The sequence below is a fragment of the Papaver somniferum genome, chromosome 9, assembly GCF_003573695.1.
Source record: "Papaver somniferum cultivar HN1 chromosome 9, ASM357369v1, whole genome shotgun sequence".
Taxonomy (NCBI): domain Eukaryota; kingdom Viridiplantae; phylum Streptophyta; class Magnoliopsida; order Ranunculales; family Papaveraceae; genus Papaver; species Papaver somniferum.
Window position 1 is genome coordinate 124,496,665 of NC_039366.1, and position 19,695 is coordinate 124,516,359.

Here is a 19,695-nt window from a genome sequence, read left to right on the forward strand (position 1 = left end):
CAGTTTTTGAAGATTTATGAAGCCGATCCTGGTTTACTCTCTAGCACCATGAAGATTTTCTAAGACACGGGTACAAGGCACTACAATTACTCTGAAGACACCAACAACAAGAAGTTACAGAAGACCCAGGCAGATGAAGATCCAAATTGATCAAACCGATCTCGAACGATTTCGTTCTATGAAAACCGATTTAGATTATACAAGTTACTTTTGCTACTGTTACTTTCAAAAAATCATTGACAAAAGGTTGGATCTATGGATCCTGCTATACCTTTGTCATTTGTTTCATTATGATTTTATTAAATCTCCTGAGAAATGGTTGGATTTGATAATCCTAACATCTCTATTGATAATAGATATGTTATATGGGTTGGATTTGATGCTTGTAATCCAACCAAGACCATGTAAACTAGTCATGTTACATAGGAATCAATTAGGAAAGGTTGGAATTCTTTTTCAGAATTGGTCCTGTTAGTATATTGTTGAGTCTTTTGAATGTCTCTGTTGTTGGCTTGAAAATTCTGTAACTGTTGGAAACTCCAGAATCAGTCTTATAATTAAACCCGAGTTCAAATTGGAGATCTATGATCAATATATGTGAGGCATGCCTCTTTTCCGAAGGAAAAAAAAAATAGTACTGATAAGCCTTAATTTAGCTCGCGAAAACCTATTATCCGCCACCATGGGAACTTAGTTTTTGTCGGATACTATTTTATGTTTTCAGACCTTTTATATTTTAAGCTACACATTCAAATCCAAATCCAAATCCAACCACACATTTCAGTTTTGGCGAGAACGAAGTTTCCGTTAAATTTATTTATTTTTGCCTTTAGCTAGCCAAAGGTCATTGTGGTTATAATTTTTCTCTCTTAACTAAGTTGTATCTGGTTTTCAGCCAAGAAAAACACACTGTGATGTTTGTCTCGAAATTCAAAAATACCTTACGATTATGTGTGACTACGAGTCCATAGTATTCAGACCAGGTCCCACTGCAGGCGCAAACAGATTCACCACTTCCCAATCAAAGGATTAGATCCGTGACATGGGGTGTACAGATGTGGGGGGAAAGCGGTAGACGTGTAGCTTCGAAATAAATCGGACCCGGCTAACCGGCTTCAGTATTTTACACTTATGACTTTCAAAGCAAGCAATATATGACCACCACGTAGGACTAAAATCTAAATAACAACCTATTCTATTCATTTCTTTTCGTACTGTTTTTCCCTTCGTCTCTCTGAAAATCGTTGTAAGAAAACCGATCGAAATAACTTAAATTCCTTGTCCTACGAAATCACAACGAAACCCTAGATTTCTTATATCCTTGCACTTTCATAATCAAATTCTATTCCCCTCTTGTATCTGTAATTGAAAACCCTAATTTAGACAGAGTAGAGTAATTTGAAGGATATGTTTTTTTGTTTGTTTAATTGTTGATAGAAAGGGGGGGTTTGAGATTAGTGCATTGAGTAAATTAAAATTGTTGAGATGAGAACAATTAGACTACCTGAACCGCCTAGCGGTACTTTAGGTATGCCTGAAATTTTTGAAGGTGGGGTTTATAGTGTTATAAGAAGAGCAGTTATAATTGGGAATGGTTTTTCTGGTGCTGAGAATCAAAGTGTTGGGTTAGTTCGTGCTCTTGGTCTTGCTGATAAACATTCAATCTATGTAAGTCTCTCTCTCTCTCTATGTTTTCTCAATTTTAGTAGTTAATGTGTTGTTCCTTGATTAGTAATGTTAAATTGTGATGAGTGCTGCGATATTTTGTTTGATAAATGAAGAAAATGTGGAAAAAGAGAAGAAATAATGGTTATTGTTTAGGCTAAAACTCTAAATTTGATAAACTGGAATGTTAGGGCGCATGCCACTTGCTCGCAAGTTGCTTGCTGATAGCTATGCGGAAAACCTCATGACATTCACCCTATAGGGGCACCATCCTGAGAATTAGGGTGTATGTATGAGTGCCACGTCATGATCGTGGGCAACTACGGTGCAACTGGCTTGCGTTCTAGCACTGTTCATTGAGAAATGGGTAGTATTGTGCAGTCGATAGAATGATCAGCTGTTTGTAGACTGAGAAGTTGCAGTGAGTCGTAGTGGCTGAATAGTAGTACAAAACTGCTTGTTGTGTTTAGGATGTTCTTTAGTAGTGGTACATTTGGTATCGAAATTTATCTGTAATTGCTGAATTTAGTTTGTAAGAATTTAGTAGTAATCATGTGTCTTATTTTCAATGACTTATGCAGCGTGTTATCAGGCCACAAGGAGGAATCAATGACTGGCTTCATTGGCTCCCTGTGTCTGTTCACCAACAAATATATTATATTTTAAGGCGGATATGTGGTACTTCACGATTTGGAGTGGTACTCGGGGGAAAGAGACTGTCGCCTATACCTTATGATACAAGTATTAGTGCTGGTTTGGCATCTGTTTTAGATGCTGATGCAAAGCGCATTGCAACAATGGCTCGTGAGACTTTTGAGAAGTATGTATCTGCAATTTCTATGAACGTCACTCCACTTTCATTTTCCCTTTTTTTAGTTTTGATTTTCGTTTTGTGGTGGGCACTGAGTGCCAATTGCTTAAAATGAAGCAAAAATTAAAGTACCAAGCAGATAATAGTTTGGTACCATTGTCATGGAAAAATATTTTTATTTGAACCATTGTTAATACACCTGGATGCGAACCATGCAGATTTTACTGCGTAATTGCTAGATGGCTTTTGCTGGATACTGAAAATTAAAAACATATTTAAAATTGTGAAAGTCCCTTGATTCTGTATTCTTTTGTTACAATTCGGGTTTCAATTTGGAGAAGCACTTGAAAAACATTCCTTCATTATACTTTTAGGCTTAATAATAACATGTGATTATATTCATGTTTTAGCTTCTGCTTGCACCAAATTGCTTATGTTGCATGCTTCGTCCATTTAGTACTTTGTTTAGTTTCCTGATCTGCTTTAATCTTCCTTTAAATACTGTTGTCATTTCTGCCAGGGATGGTCCTTTATTAGTGGTTGCATCTGGTCGGGATACCATCTCGATAGCAAGTTCTATAAAAAAGTTAGCCCCGGAAAATGTGTTTGTGGTTCAGGTTTGTCTACGACCTTCTGTCATTGTATTTTCTTGTTAAATGCATTGTATACTATGCTCTTTCCGGACATTGAACACTGTACAAAGTTGTTAAAGCATCTGCCTGTTTTATATTGCATTTAGTATTCACCATGGTTGATTTTTCTGTTTTACCAAGAGAGAATTTTCGTGTGAAAGACTCCTTTTCCAGGTTTGTCTTGTGATTGCTATTATTGTTTGTTGGTGGAGATGCAAGTAAGTCGAGTTCATGAGACTGGATGATTTAAACTTCCTTAGGTTAGGAACTTGCTGTCGTTTTGAAGAATTAAGAATGTATGCGACGGTGCTTTTGCTTCATCAATGGATTTTATGATTATTTGATGTCGTAAACTAGTGGCTGAGGCATTCAGCACATTTTCACTATGGTTATATAGTGTTTCTAGGGTTTATGTGTTACTTGACAGGAAAAGATTTTATGAACTTGTTCCCTGTACTGTCGGTTATATGAGTTATTGATTATTCTGGGAATGCCAAACACTCTTTTCCCTGCTTCTCCAAGTAAATGCGAGTTGTTTTAAATGTTTTGTTAATTAAGTCATTCAAGTATCTCTTTTTTATACTAGGATGCTTTATGTTATTATCTGAGGCGCTGTTGCATTCTGTTGGATGCAAATGTGGTTAAGATTTTTATGCGCTTCCATTATGGTTGTAATTATCAGATACAACATCCAAGAAGGAATTTAAGTAGGTTTGACCTGGTGATAGCCCCTCAGCATGACTACTATCCACTGACTCCTCAAGCACAAGTACAGATCCCTAAGTTTCTTCGGAAGTGGGTAACTCCATATGAACCACCTACTAAGAATGTGGTGAGTTTCTTGACTATGATCTCCTTGATCTCTGATGGAAAACCTTCTTTGATTATAAAATGCAACTTCCATTTCTCATTATATTAGTATGAGATATGCGTATTCTGTAAGAGATCAAACAAAGAAATATGAGTATTCTGTAAAGAGTTCCTTTTCCTTTTTGTTTCTAGGTCTTAACCGTGGGAGCTCTACACCAGGCTGATTTTGGTGCACTTCGGGCTGCTGCTGCTGCCTGGCATGATGTGTTGGCTCCTCTACCAAAACCCTTGCTTGTGGTTAATTTTGGGGGACCCACTGGTAATATTCATTATATCATGTTGTTTAGCGAATTATTTCAATTTTCCCATAATTTTCTTGCTTTGTAATGGGTGTTATTTGCGAGTGGCTCATCACTTCTTCATAATGCTATATAATATCCTTGCCAAAGGAAAAATTGTTAAGTAAAGTTGTCGCGTAACAAGCTCCTCCGGATTACTTTGACTACCCTCTATATAGAAACAATGGTTACGTGGTGGTCATATAATATAAGGAGTATTCTCAATGTTATACTGATTGAAGAGAAAAAGAGTCTCGAGATCCAAATTTCAACTTGGGTGTTCATGAATTTTTTTTGAAAAGTTTAGATCCTAATTTCTTTGTATCTCCTGCTGCTTTTCTTTTTTACAAAAGAAGCTCTCTATGATTGGCGAGTTACTTGACTTCGATAGAAAGGAAGATTGGCAGCAAATAGCTGCTTCCATCTAAAATTTTTCCCTCTCTCTGTGCTTGTATTATGCAAAAGGTCTGCTTCCCATGTTTACTTTTTTCTCGTAAACGTAAGAATGGGAAGTATGCATGTCTTTTTGTCTAGTTTGTTGGTTCTTCCTATATACGGGACATAGTAAATTGTCTGAAAAGTGAAAACCTTAATCTTGTTTCCCTCATTTGCTATTGCAACTTGTTATTTGACCTTAGTGTTTCAGCATCTAATAAGTTATTCAAATTCCTATGACAGGCCACTGTCGTTACGGAGCTGACCTTGCCAAGCAGTTAATTGGGTATCTACAGAATGTGCTAGCAAGCTGTGGAAGTCTTAGAATATCTTTCTCCAGGAGGACCCCTCAGAAGGTACATATATGCAAGAATTGTAGGTGCTTCTTAATTTTCCAGTGCACCTCCCCAACCCTTTTCCAACTAGTTACGAGCATTGGCTATTCGCATACACAGGTATCCAGCATGATAGTGAATGAACTTAGCGATCATCCAAAGGTTTACATTTCGAATGGTGAAGGTAAGATCTTGTTTATTTTGTCTGCAAGGGGTTTATTATAGACCTTTGGACGTCTAAAAGATGTTTTTGATATGGTTTCTCTTGGCTGTGTAGAGCCAAACCCACACATGGGACATTTAGCTTGGGCAGATGCGTTTGTCATCACCGCAGATTCAGTTAGTATGCTGAGTGAGGCTTGTGGCACAGGGTATTACTCAAAGAAGAACTTTCTTTCTGGTTTGGTGATTGTGAATCCTACCTGAGACTGTCTGAGCTAAACTTTTTCGTTGATCTCGCAGAAAACCTGTTTACGTTATTGGAGCAGAGAGATGTACATGGAAATTTGAAGACTTCCATAGGTCTCTTCAACAACGTGGTGTAACTAGGCCATTCACGGGTAAAGAGGATGTAAGTAACTGATTTAATCCTATACATTCCTTGGGAGATGTTGCCTTGGATGGTGACTTTCGACGATAAAGTACTAGTCTATCGCAAACAAATTTTGATGTTGAAATATACGTCACTATTCACTCTGTTACTTTTGTTTTTGAATTATTAGATATCAGAGAGTTGGAGCTACCCACCTCTTAATGATACTGCAGAAGCAGCTAAGCGTGTACAAGAAGCCATTGCAGAACGTGGATGGAGGTTGCGGCCTTGAATGGAAGAATCTTTTGAACGATTTATCAGAATCACAAATCAGTAATTCAGTTGGAGGGTGTTTCGAGTACCTACTCTCCTTGGTGGTGTGACAGCTTCAGATAGACTAAACAGAAAATATGGTGAAAGTGAATGCTACAAAATGACATATTCCCCATAAATTGTTCTGATATATTTTCATATCCCAACATCCAACACTATTTTGTTGGGTGTCGGAGGTCGTCTGTAGAATAAAAAAGTTTTTGCAATAGTTTCATGTTGTAATTCCTAAGGTAGCAGACGCATCAGCATCAGCAGCTCCTTCGGCTTTGTAAATTATGAAGAGTGGCAGAATTTGTATACGATCAATACTTCTTTACGCATGGCACAGAGACATGAATACCAGAAAAACCCTTGACATCTGATTTAGATGATCAAATGGTTATAAGAGAGTTATTTCTGCCAACGTATGGGTTGTGTGGCTTGTCTTTTGTTGAAAAAAGTCTTCATGCTCGTATATTGGACTTAACGGTTGCTTTGGCTTTGGTGTACCAACACAGTTATAATAACATTCTGTTCCAACCCACTCTTGATAGGAGTTTTCCTCAGTCTTGTAGGAGCGAGGTGTTTGTGTTTGTTTGTTCAAGTGTGAAGGTGTACAGTTGATTGCTTTTAATAAACACTAGGGAAGTCTTATACTAATCTAATCTTCAAGTCCAAAGGTCGCCATCTAACTACCACACACCCCCCCACCCCCACCCCACCCCCCCACCCAACCCAATTTGTCATCCGCTAAAATAATTTACTTTGATAGTGTTGTTCTTAGTTTATCTGGCCAACAAGGAAAAAGCAGAATCACAGTAAACTGAGTAAGAGAAGTTAACGAAACTGAACAATGATGTCTAATTTTTGTGCTGTTCTTTTTTGGTATATAACAAGTATCATGCAATGGATAATTTCACTATTAGAAAACAAAATGATCCTATCTTAGAACCTCGCAAAAGAAAGAAGGAAAATGGCAGAATACAAAACACAGTTAATGAGTGCATACTATAATATGTTTTGCTCTAAGTAACAGATTATACAACAGAAATACAAACATCTATGCTACAGGATAGAGACTTGACAAAAAAGTGAGCAAAAATAAAAAGATCATGCAGAATTGTCCAACTATAAAAGCATGTCCAGTTAATCATTTATGTGTTTGAAGAAGAAAATTCTGAAAAAGCGACACAACACAGACAAATTGTAAGCTTGTACAAGTTATAACTCCGCGGCTATTCTTCACTATAAATAATAGCATTGCTCTGCATCACAGATTAATGAGACGTAATGGAGACTGGAGTCGATCTAAACGAAGCTTCAAACAGAAACTCCCTAGCTGGAAAGTAGTATCCCGACCTTTGCTTACATGAACGAGTGATGGCGATAATCTCCAGATTAATGGGGCGCAATGGAGATCAAATAGTGGACTCAAAAGCATGTTTCTCTGGGTTTGGTGTACCAACACAGTTATGACCAACATTCGGTTCCAACCATCTTTTTTCTTCAGCCTTATAGGAGCTAAGTGCTTGTTTGTTTTTTTTTTTTTTTGACAATTCGAGTTTCTCTGTTTGTTAGGCCAGAATAAAGATCATTAAGAGCAGTTCCTATGGGATGAACAAACTCAGAGTTTGTTCATTTTGCTCCCACTATGGAATGAACAAACATGAAAAATGGATGTTCAGATCAACAAATCTGTTGATTTGAACATCGAGTCGGAACATCTGGCACGCCTCTGTATCAAGGACGGGCGACATCTCTACAAACGCTGGCGTCAGAAGAAAAAAACGTCAGCGTTTTTATAACCAACGTGCGTCCTTAGTTAGAACGCCCGCGTCCGTATTAGAATCGCTAGCGTCTGACTCTATTGCGCCAACGGCTCAATCTGAACGGCTGCAAAACCCTTTGATCCAACGGCTACATTTTTTGAATTCTATAAATACTCCTCATTTCAACTCTAAATTCACACATTCTTCACTCTCAAATCATCTACAAAAATGCCTCTCAGAGTTCGTGCTGTTAGATTCACTGAACAAGATGATTTAGCTATTTGTAGAGCCTTTGTTTCTCACACACAAAATGTTGTCATGAGTAATGTAGCCGATTCAACGTTGACTTTCTGGGAGAAAGTTTACAGAATGTTCACCGTCGAAACTGGGAACATCCATGGGCGTGATTCTCACGGATTGCAACATCGTTTTAGTGTAATTAGTATGAATATATTGGATTTTGTCCCCCAACTAATGGAGAATCGCCAAAATAAGCTCAACGGTGAAGCCGAACATGAAGTGTTGCCCAAAACTCTAGCAATGGGGCAAGCATCTCACCGCGATCGTCCTTTCGACTTCCATGCTTGTTTCAACATTCTTAGGGTGCTCAACAGATACGATCCCTACGTCGCCCTAGGAATTCCACCACCCGCCGAGAACTGACGCCGCCTATGTAGTAGTTGTTTTAATCTGATGTATTTCTTTTATTCTCATGTATGGTGTGGTTGTTTAATGCAGTATGTTTTTATTTATGAAATTGATGGTGCAATGTTTAATCGAAGAAAATTTTAAATTACTTGATATTGATGGTTTTAGATAATCGTAATAACACAGAATAAACAACAAATTAAATAACATAATACCATAGTGAATCGATTTGTCCTACAACTTCAATCAGCCCAATCCACCAAAGAATACCTGGGACATTCCCAGAAATGTCTTCCATATGTGTCTTCTTCAGAAGAAGTCCGCAAATGCATAAAAGTCCTGCAACAGGACTTTGAGCATGAACTGATTCTCTGTGGACAATGTTTGTATTCGTAATCTCCATATCCACAATGCTTGCAGTGTAATAACTCCTTCTTCAATTTGGCTTTAAGTTTGAAGTTTTTGCAAAGTGTTGCAATCTTTTCTTCAATTTGGCTTTAAGTTTGAAGTTTTTTAATCTTCATAGCATCATCTAGCATATGTGGTTCCTCTGGAAAATTGGGATCTTGACATTGCAAATACCTGAGCTTTTACGGTTGTGATTTAATCACCATTCTGATGTGTGAACAACCTTCCCGCGGACACTTTGAATACATCCAAGGACATTGCATAAGACTGTGGTTATCCATGAAACATAATGGGCATACCTCTTTTGCTTCGACACATAATATTTGCTTCGCTTTGCCTTTAGAAAACATGGTGGATGATGAGAAAGAAATCGGTTGGTTTAGAATAAAACCTAGTGATGTATTTATAATAGAAAATAGGCGTTGATAATTCAAGCGGGCGCTCAAAGGAAAGTCGCAGGAGATTTTGCTACAAACGCCAACGACAAAATTTCGATTTCCAACGGCAAACTTTTCTTTCTCGACCTATAAATTTCATTCCTCCCATCTCCAAAATCACATCTTCTTCTTCTTCTTTTTCGTAAATCTCTCCTCCTTTGCAGAAATGTCTGTTAGAAATCGTGGTCCCAAGTTTACTCAAGAAGAGGATATAACTCTATGCAAAGCATATTTCTTTCATAGGGTAATCACTGGTGTTGCTATTTCTCATGACAGTTCTTTTTGGGAGAACGTCTTTTAATGTTCGTCTCATTGACGGAAAACCCAGGAAACCGAGATGCTCGTCGATTGCGTGCTCGGTTTCATTCCATTAGGCTTGCAGTCCAGCCATTTCTTGCTCTGGTAATAGAAATTGATCGAGAAAAGTTCAGCGGTGTAACTGAAGATGAAGTGATCCAAACAGCTCTTGATAATTGGGAGGAAGCTCACGGTAAGCCTTTTCGTTACGAAACGTGTTTCAGAATTCTAAAAGATGGTCCATCTCAAGCACATCGTTACTGCACTCGAATGTCGCTACCGGAATTTACAGTGGAAGAAGATGTTGATCTTGTTCGATGTTGGTTACATCGTATGGTGAGACCAATGAACAATGACAATTTCTGGGAAAGAGTATTGGGACATTTTGTAGCATCGCGGAACGAAGCCATAAGAAACAGTAAGAGCCTAGAACTAAGAATTGCATTCATCACTCATGAAGTCAAACATTATACGGAAGTATTGTGGATGGTTCATCGTAGCAATTCTGGATTATCCAACGAAGAACTGGAAACCATCGCTCAGACCAAGTTTACCGAAGAAAGCGGGAGAGAGTTTAGGCATTTTGAATGCTATGAACTTTACAGAGAGAATGTTGCTGGATTTGATGTAGTTTGATGTTTTATTAAAATGTAGTTTGATGTTATTTGCAAGTTTAATAAATTGTAATAAATTTCACTTAATCTGAAGTGGAAATCTATTTTAAAATATAAACATTTTCATTCATTGATATTACTACCAATTCTTTTACAAGATATAAACTTACACAATAATAAAAACTTCAATAAAAATCAAGTACAAGTTTTAGCCTCCTGTTTATCTTCATTTGACGTATTTTCCATTCAACGCGCTCTTTGACAGTTTCACCTTTGTTTTTGAATTTTGTGTTGTTAACTTTCAAAACTGGAGCTCTTCTTTGCCTTTTAGCAGAACATTTTCTTGGAGCAACTTCTAAAACTTGCACTTCCCTTTTACAATTTTCAATCTTTTTAAAACTCCCACATATCTTAGAAACATCGGCTTCAAGTCTTGCATCGCAAAAAAGTGTGATCGCCTTTTCAGCCATTTTAGAAGAGAAAATTCAAGTGAATTTTGGTGTGAGTGAATTGTTTGAAGATTGTGGTAATTTATAGAGGTAAAAAGTGAAATTCGAATGTTAAAAAACTACCCGTTGGCGTTCGTGGCAAAAACGCCGGCGCTTTATCTTCGGACGCCGGGTTGGTTCTTCCATCGCCAGCGTTTGTCCTCCCGACGCCTGCGTTGGATCTACTGACGTCAGCGGTTTAACCTGGCTCGCGCGCCTATTAGTCTAACGCCCAATGCTTTACCATAGTGGAAAATCTAGTTTGACCATCCACCTGGCTGAACAAAAGAATTTGTTTGTTCATTCCCACAAGAATTGCCCTAAGAGTCTTTTTAGGTACTTAGGTATTACTGGGGTTTACAGTTGATTGTTTATTAATAAACACAAGGGAATTCTTTTACTAAATCTAATTTTCAAAAAGCTTATGGTAAATCCAAAGTCACCATCTGACGGCTCCATAGTGTGTCAGCCACCCAATTTATTACTTTGACGGTGCTGTTGTTTGTTTATCTGTCTAACTAACAAGGAAAAATCACAAGCACGGAGATAATATAAGGGTAGGAAAGATAACCAACAAGAATGAGCAATGATGTCTATTAACAAAATCAAAAAGATCCTAATGCAAAGACGGGTTCTGTTGCAGCCGCAATAGAGAACCTTACAAATGGAAGAAGGAAAATGATAGAAACGGAGTTAATGAGTGCTTTATAATCATGTTTCCAACAATTTTAAAATTCCCCTACTCTGAATGGTATAGATCATCTCAGTTCACCTTTGCCACTAAGTGATACTAGTAATATATCGAACCAGAAAATTCAGCTACGAAATGGCAAGAGAACTAAAGAAAACAGATAGACAAGTGCCTGAACCATATTGGAAGTTTGACTACAGATGACAAGTTCAGGACTTACCAGGTTATTCGAAAATGACCAAACACAATAAGGAAACTGAGTGAAACTGAACTATAGCCTGATGAAGAGTTTTTATGCAAATTTTCGAAAAAGAAAATCAGAACAAATGATGTTGGTGTCAATCAGAAAACCATAGTGGAAGTTGACTACAGATGAACTTTGGCAATGCAAATTCCAGAAGCCCTTTAGATTTGGGAAAAATCAAATTTGGGTGTAACTGATTTCTCATTGATCGCCTTGATTCTTTATCACCACATGAATATGCAAAGTAAAGACTACAAGTTTTATTCTGCTTTCAAAAATAACAATCTATCTCCCCTCTACTACTCTTTTAAGCTCATACTACCCTACATTGTAATTACATGAGTCATGCCAGAAATCAAATGCAGCACAATTTAGAATCTGTTAACCTACAATTCTGACCGCTTGTGATACTGCAATTACGATGATACTGGAACAAACTAATACAAGCTACTATTTAACTCCCTCTGACAATCTTTTAGAAGAACTACTGATAAGCAGATTTTGAGAATTAAACTGACCTTTGTAGACCTCCGACAGCTGTGGAACTTTTTGAGCATACTCTTTCACAAACTTCATTGAGAAAGACTTCTCACAGAGTGCCAAAAGTGAAATTAAGGAAAATTGATTCTTAACCAGTCCTTTGGAAGTTAAAGTTTTGTAAACCGAACACCTAGGTATAATTCTCTTCTCCAAGCTATAACAAAAAATACTGGGGTATTGGGCAATATAAGACGAACTGTAACCCATTTGATTCACAAGGTAATCCATTACCGAGGTTATCTTTTTCTCAGAAGTCATCATACACACAGGATGGTACCTAAATGCATTATGAATTTGTTCTTCAGACCAACCGAATCTCCTGTAAACAGCCACCCTTGACTCCCTATTCGATTTACTCAACCCATTGATTACATGAATAGCTAAAAGATACGTAGTTTTATAGGGCTCGAATCCCATATCCTTAATCTCTTCTACACTCTCCTTGTATTTACTAGTGTTCATCGTAAGTGCTCTTGGTCGGGAGATAAGAAAATTAGAAATATTGGATTGAGGGACACCTTCATTTCTCAAAAGCTCAATGTTGAGCGTCATGTTTTTTATACATCGCTTGTCGGAAAGAATCCATGAGTGGCGTCTGAGGATAAGAACTACATTCTCATCACAGTGAACAATATTCCTGAGGATATCAAATACTGGGATTATTTGGGTTGTTAAGCTCGCTCTAAGAATCCGCGGTTCACTAGAGATGACCTTGGCGAGGTCAATTCCAGAAAGCCCTTTAGAGTTGAAATAATCAAATTGGGTTTTAAGGGATATCTCTGGTTCAGATGAGAGTATGGATGGTGCTCTGGTGATGAGTTTTGAAATGTAGGGCTTAGTGAATCCATAGCTTTCAAGTAGGCTAAGAACTGAGTCTGGTTTTGATGTTGTTTCGAAATGAACTTTCTTGGAAGCAGAAATAGCTTCACTTTCTGATAATCCAACTGAATTTATTGGGTATGATGCTACAATAGAAGAAAAATTAGAAGATGGGTTGTGAAATTGGGAGGTGTTAACAACAATTACAGAGGAAGAGAAGGATATAGAACTAACCTTGGTAAGAAAAGGAGATGGATTTACAGTAAGAAGAAAAGATGAAATTTTGATTCTTGAAGAATACCCATTAGAGTACCTGATCTGAGCTACTGTATTTCGAAGAGAGCGAAACCACATTGTCGATTGAATGAGTAGAAAATGTCGATTGAAAAAGTAGAAAATTAGGGTTTCGCAATTACCCTGTGGTTTTAGATGTGGTTTTAGAGAAACATTGTAGGGTACTAAGGCCTATTCGTATGGGTACGGCAAAAAAAAATGTTGTTTGTCATACCAGGTGGCATGGCAAACGAGTTGCGCCACAATAGAAAAACCACTAAGCGACAGAGTTTCTAGCGGTCGATGTTTTCAATATCGCCAGCGATAAAGATTTTATCGCCAGTGATATTATGAATACCGTTCGATGTTAACTCTAGCGCCAACGGTTAGTTCTTTATCGTTATAAATAGGTAATTTTCAAACTCAGAAGTTACCCCAAAAAATTTTACACAAAAAACTTTCTCTAATTCTCTCTTTCTTAATCTAAATTTCTCTATTTTTTCTTTCTCAATCTAATTTATTTTTTTGAATTTTCCCAAATGGCATAATTTCAAACCCAACTTGATTCGGCAACACAACTTGATTTTTCTGGAGTAGTGCTTGAAGGTGTCGTTAAGAAGATACGTGATAGTTATAAAGAAACAGGTAAGAAGCAAAGAAGTCTTCAAGTTTTGGATGTTAACCAAGTCAAAATCGCAACTAAATCAAAGCAAAGGCAAAGAAAAGCTCAAGGCAAGGAAAATCAAAACAAAACAAATTTGAAACCAAAGAAGAAGATAAACAAAGGAAATTCCGTTCATGAGCGTATCGATTGGAAGTTTTGTGAAATGAAGAAGATTAACAATATCAAGAACATTGTCCCAAATTTTTAGTTTTGAAGTCTTTCCAATTATTGTCTAGTTTTATGTTTTGTAAAATGACTATTAATGATTATATGGACGTTTAATGAATTTGAAAATTTGACGAATATTGTTGAAAATTAATATTAATTATATTCTTAATCCAATCTTATAATTTATAATTTAAACAAATATTAAAACTTAATACTTAGACAATTAAAAAATTAAAACATAAGAACTTAAGTGGACAATTGAGAAATTACAACATAAATGTTGGAAAATATTTGGGCAAATATCTTAAAATCTCGAAGAAACTTTCAAAATGGAATCTTTTTCCATAGATGCGATGATATTCCGCACAACACCTTTGTTGAAATTCCATCATGGTTTCACCAGTTCTCAAGTTTGAACCTTCTTGATGAAGTAAAGTAACATACCTAGTAACTTCTTGCTTAATTATAGTGAAGCGCTGAATCAACTCTGAAACATCATGATTGTAGAGGTTCATTGTTTGTTCTTGAAATTTCCCAAAAATCCTTTGGCACAATGCTTTGGGATGAAATGCATCCTATAATTCCTGCAAATACATTCATCTTCCGAAGTAGTGAATTTTGGTTTTCGCCTCATAAATTGAAGTCTCCTAATTTCACTTTCCACATTGGCACAATTAACAACTCTTTGATTTTCGGCAGCACGTGGGTTTGCTACGAACTCAGCGAACTCAGCCATGTTCATATTATCAGCCATGCTCTCTGAGGAATTGGAAGAGTGATGAAAAGAACTGGATATTGAAAAAATCTAGAGAGGTTTAGAAATCTGGTGTGAGTTAAAATGAGTTTGAAATTAGGTATTTATAGAGGGAAAAAATAGTAGTCGTCGGATGAATATCTGATAACCATTGATTAATCTTATCCACATTCTATTCTCTCTCCTTGAGCTCTGCTCCGTCATAGTGATGTATGTAATAATCCTCAAATGCAATTCAGTGTTCATCCTTGCAAACTCAAGCTCAAATCAAGCACCTTTACCTATCTGTATTCAACAATCATTGGAATCCTAGAATCTTTCTTTACTATCATCACCTGCTTGCACATTTACACTACTCATTCAACTGCCATTAAAATCACACAAACAACATAACAGACAACAAAGTCCATAAACAGCAAACCAACATCGGCACAATTCAAGCATTAAGGAAAATCCAAATATTTAAAAGAACATAACCAGAGTAATTACATTACAGGGAAGAAGAAATAAGCAAAAAATTAAACCTAACACATCTGAAAATCCTTCAGTTCCATTACAACCCTTTTATACAACAAAAAATCAAGATTGTAACTTTGCAATCCTAACTGCTAAGCAAAGTCATATTATTTTTTATACTGCAACTCTTCAAACAGCTACCATTATATGCATTTTTTGTTGCCATCAGAACCACAAAATCACCCCATGCTTCACAAAAAAAGAAATTCTTACACCCAAAAAGTAAAACACCACAAAAGATCTTACCACGAAATGTTAGATGTTGAAACTCCTTTCTCTATGCACTTCTTCAACGACTTTTAATACCATCAGTTTCCTCATAAATTTTCACGAAGATGTTCAAGAGATTCTCAGCACTCTAGTTCGAAGGAAAATGATGGTATTTCAGAGATAATTACTCAGAATCATCCTCACTGTCGCTGGTATAGTTCAACTCATCAAAAACATAGTAAGGACCCTTACCGTCATCACTGTCTGAAGTTGTATAAGGCCCCTGGAGATATTCATCCTCATCTTCCTCATCTTCATCATTATCAGTGCAAGGCTCCGTCACACCAGAAAAACAGGCTCTCCATCTTTGTCCAATCCAGGAATTTCCTCTCCATCAGAATCAATATTTAGCGGTTCTGACATGGTCCGATCAACCTTACGGGGATTCTATGCCTTTTCTGCAAGATGACGCTTATACATCTCCTCCTCATACTCATGCCTTTCCCTCTTATTTTTCTCCAGTTTTCTTGCTCTCTTCTCCATTTTCCTGGAATCATCACTATTTTCCTCCATTTATTCTTCCTCAAAATCTTTTTTCTCTTCATCTTCACTATCACTCTCAGTCATACTTCGAGTTTTTCCAAATGAAACCTTCCATTCTTCTCTCCTCTGTAACCTTCTCATATGTCGGCGTGCATCAACAACATCAAGTTTTCTCAACCATAGTTGCAATTCCTCATCATTCTCAATTCTCTGTCTCTCATACTCTTCCCTCTCTTATTGTTCTATCTTCTTGGTCTTCTCCAGATGCATATGATCAATCAATCTATCCATCTCTACACTGGTTAAAGCCTCAACTGCTTTTTTTGCATGTCGCATTGCATCGGAATCAGGTGGTAAGCCTGGATTTCCTCCGTCGGTGGAACTGGACGCAACATTGGCCATTATCTCCTCTCTTAATATATTTCCCTCTTTGTTCTTTTCTTTGCTTAATTTGGTATAACACTCGGCTTATTACCATGTTCTCTTAAATAAGGGTGGTAGATTAGCCATAAATGATCTTTTATGGTTTTTGGTCAAGCATCTTGTCTCTTGGCTATTCACACCACTTCAATTTCATGTGCAACCCTTCCTATACCATCATTACCCTATTAAACCCTATTTTCAAAGTCTAAATTTAGACGTTTCATTTGCATTCAATTCTATTGGAATTACCTTTAAGAGGATTGTAATTAGGCCACCTAATTTTGAAAAGTTTATTTGGATTTTAATTAAAACTATTGGTTTTATGGAGGTTCAAAGCAAACAACACCTGTTGGGAGGCATTGTTCTTAATTAGGGTACCTACAACAGTTGGATTATTTCAGTCCTGTCCCGGGCAAGCATGTTCCATCAAGTTATAAAAAAACCCTCTTTTTCCAATACCAGTAAATCCAAGCACAACCATAATAAATCCCAATTTCACCATCAACAGATTTTATTTTCACAACCCACAACTATATTTATGGCAATTGGAAGAATGTGCAAAGCTACTCAGGGTTATTATCTATGTCAAGACAAAGCTCTTAAATACTCACCAACCTTCATATCCATCATGCTTACGTTTGAACTTGACGTACAAAGAATAACGTTAAGTAATCTGGTAAAATATACCTATTGCTTGTTTCTTAGTCACAAGTACCACGTGACATTCAAGCCCACGTCTCTTTCCACTGCTCAAATGAAGGGCACATAATTATCTTGTATCACTGATACAAGCTCTTTGTTTAAGTGTAAAAAAGGGGAACCTTTCATTAAACCATACCATTCTCCACCTCCCCATGTTTCAGACCTTATTCAACCATCTCAGAGTTCCCATTTTAAGGATCGGAATGCCTATGATAACTTTATTTGGTTGTATCTCCAATGTTTCATGATAGGACCTTTTCATCATCCTTGCACTGATACAAGAATCTTTTTCCTTCATATTCATATTTTAATCCCTAGACAACCTTTCTTCTCTGATAAAACTAGTATCCACACCATATTTATTGTATTTTATATGGAATCCTCTTCACCTTTGACCTCTACTTCCTCTGAAAGTCTTGAAATTCAAAACCTCACTAAACAAATGGCAGAAAAACTTATTCTGCCCTCTTCTCTAGCTGAACTAGTCTTCATAGATAAAACTGTCATACTTGCTGAAGATGATAATAGTTGGAAATGGTATATGGTTGGATATGTTTGTTGTGAAACCCTGACCCCTACCTCTTATGTTAGTTATTACATATGCAACCAGTGGCCTTTAACTCAAATTCCTTTTGTTACTACCTTCAATGGTTTGGAAAACAAAGTTCTTATCAGATTCTTAGCTGAAAGTGATTTCATCAGTGTTAATTCTCAGAGACCTTGGTATGTTTGTGGGCATTTAATGGTTCTCAAAGTTTTTCCACCAAATGGCTGGCCTGCAAATCATCAAATCTTTTTTTTTTTTTGCTTAATCACCCAATTTTATTAATAAAAAAAAACTAAATGAGAGTTACAAAATGAAGTGAAGGAAATAAAAGCAAAAAATTACAACAGACCAAAATTTCAACAAAATCTGTAGTATATCCTGTTTGGAATTTCTACCTGAACTAAACTATAAGATCTTCCAATATATTGAATGACTTGTCCCATCTGAAGTTTTGCTCCCTTTTTAGCTAAATCATCAGCTGTGAAATTGATCTCCCTGTAGCAGTGGATAGTGAATTCCAGTTAATGCTTTGAAAGCTTTAATCCATCTTGATTCGAAACACCAGGGTACTTCTCCTCTTATAAAATCTTCCACAACAGTTTTAGAGTCAGACCTGATGATGATTTTGTAACACTGAAGCTTACCTGCCCATTCAATGGCCCATATAATTGCAAGAGTTTCTGCAATATAATTAGTGGATATGCCTAAACCTCCAGATACAGTCCTTATAACCTCACAACTGTTGCTTCTTGCTATTATACCAAATCCTTCCATACATGGATTCCCAACTGCAGCTCCATCACAGCAGAACAATACATAATCAATCTTTAGATTTGTCCAGTAGCATTCCTTAATTGATTGAAATTTAGTTCTTCTATTACTTAGATTGAAAGCATTAAGAATATCAAAATCATATTGTTTCCCCCATCTAGTACCATGCATTATGTATCCCCCATATTGAACTAAATTCGTGATTCTTCTCTTAAAATTATTCCCATTTGGCTTGTCATTGTCAAACATAATGTTATTCTTCTGAAACCAAAGCTCTCTCGTTGTTAAAAAGGCAGATGTTAGCCATATTTCCTTAACAATTGGGATTTTGTGTTTTGCAAACTTTATAATATCATCAAAAGAAAATGGATTAGGAAAGTGAAAAATGTTACCTAACCATGTCCATATGCTTTTACTGAATTTGCATTTCCAGAGCAAGTGAGTCATATTGTCTTGATCCTGCTTACAAACACAGCACTTGGAAGCTAGTGAGAAACCCTTGTTAACCATTTTCTCATCATCCACAAAGACACCTTGTTGAATTTTCCAGACATTGCTTGCAATTGATGGATGAAGAAAATATTTTCATATCTAAGAAGGCCAGTGAATGCTTACTTCTTTATGTCTGATCTTGTTTACTGCAGAAGCTGTAGAGAATTTTCCTTTTAAGCTATTGCACCATATTAGCTGATCCTTATCACCACTTGCAACTGGTAGTGGTAGAATTAGAGATTGTTGGAGATCTTCAGGAATTTGCCATACACCATTATGTAAAAGATTACTCACTTTCATATGCAAATTGTTGTTAACAAAATCATTGAATCCCAGAGTTTCAATAAGTGGACACTCTCTTATCCAAGTATCAAACCAAACTGAGATACTTTCTCCATCCCCTATAATCCATCTGATATTGTCTTTAAGAGCCTGTCAAGCCCATTTTAAACCTGGCTAAACAGATGATAACTTTCATTGAGAACACCATTGTCCATTTTTGTTCTTATATTTTGCTGCAAAAAATAAGGCTCAATCTTCCTTAGAGTTAAGAAGTTTCCACATCATCTTCATCAATAGAGCTCTGTTAACATATGACAGTCTTCTAATCCCTAATCCACCTTCTTGAATTGGAGTACAAAATTTTTTCCAAGCCAAAGTTTCGTATTTTCTCACTTCACAGTCCCCTGATCAAAGAAAGTTTCTTATGATTTTCTCACACACCTTGATAACTGAACTTGGCCACTTATAAACTGCCATGTTGTAAATAGGGATGCTGCAAAGCACTGATTTGATAAGAACAAGTCT

The 19,695-nt window shown here is 36.7% G+C and overlaps 3 protein-coding genes across 3 annotated transcripts; 1 reads left to right on the forward strand and 2 right to left on the reverse strand.

Annotated features, from left to right (window-relative positions):
- The first annotated feature begins 1,179 nt into the window (after positions 1-1,179).
- LOC113311562 (mitochondrial fission protein ELM1-like) lies at positions 1,180-6,197 on the forward strand. Its single transcript, XM_026560388.1, has 10 exons — positions 1,180-1,668; positions 2,247-2,485; positions 2,997-3,093; positions 3,791-3,940; positions 4,111-4,237; positions 4,935-5,047; positions 5,147-5,210; positions 5,304-5,397; positions 5,489-5,597; positions 5,749-6,197. The coding sequence occupies exons 1-10, from the start codon at positions 1,486-1,488 to the stop codon at positions 5,848-5,850; spliced, it is 1,278 nt and encodes a 425-aa protein (XP_026416173.1). The 5' UTR covers positions 1,180-1,485; the 3' UTR covers positions 5,851-6,197.
- A 5,719-nt stretch (positions 6,198-11,916) lies between these two features.
- Positions 11,917-13,179, reverse strand: LOC113312536. The gene has a single exon (XM_026561283.1). The coding sequence runs from the start codon at positions 13,177-13,179 to the stop codon at positions 11,917-11,919; it is 1,263 nt and encodes a 420-aa protein (XP_026417068.1).
- A 4,920-nt stretch (positions 13,180-18,099) lies between these two features.
- Positions 18,100-18,906, reverse strand: LOC113312537. Its single transcript, XM_026561285.1, has one exon. The coding sequence runs from the start codon at positions 18,904-18,906 to the stop codon at positions 18,100-18,102; it is 807 nt and encodes a 268-aa protein (XP_026417070.1).
- Positions 18,907-19,695: the final 789 nt, after the last annotated feature.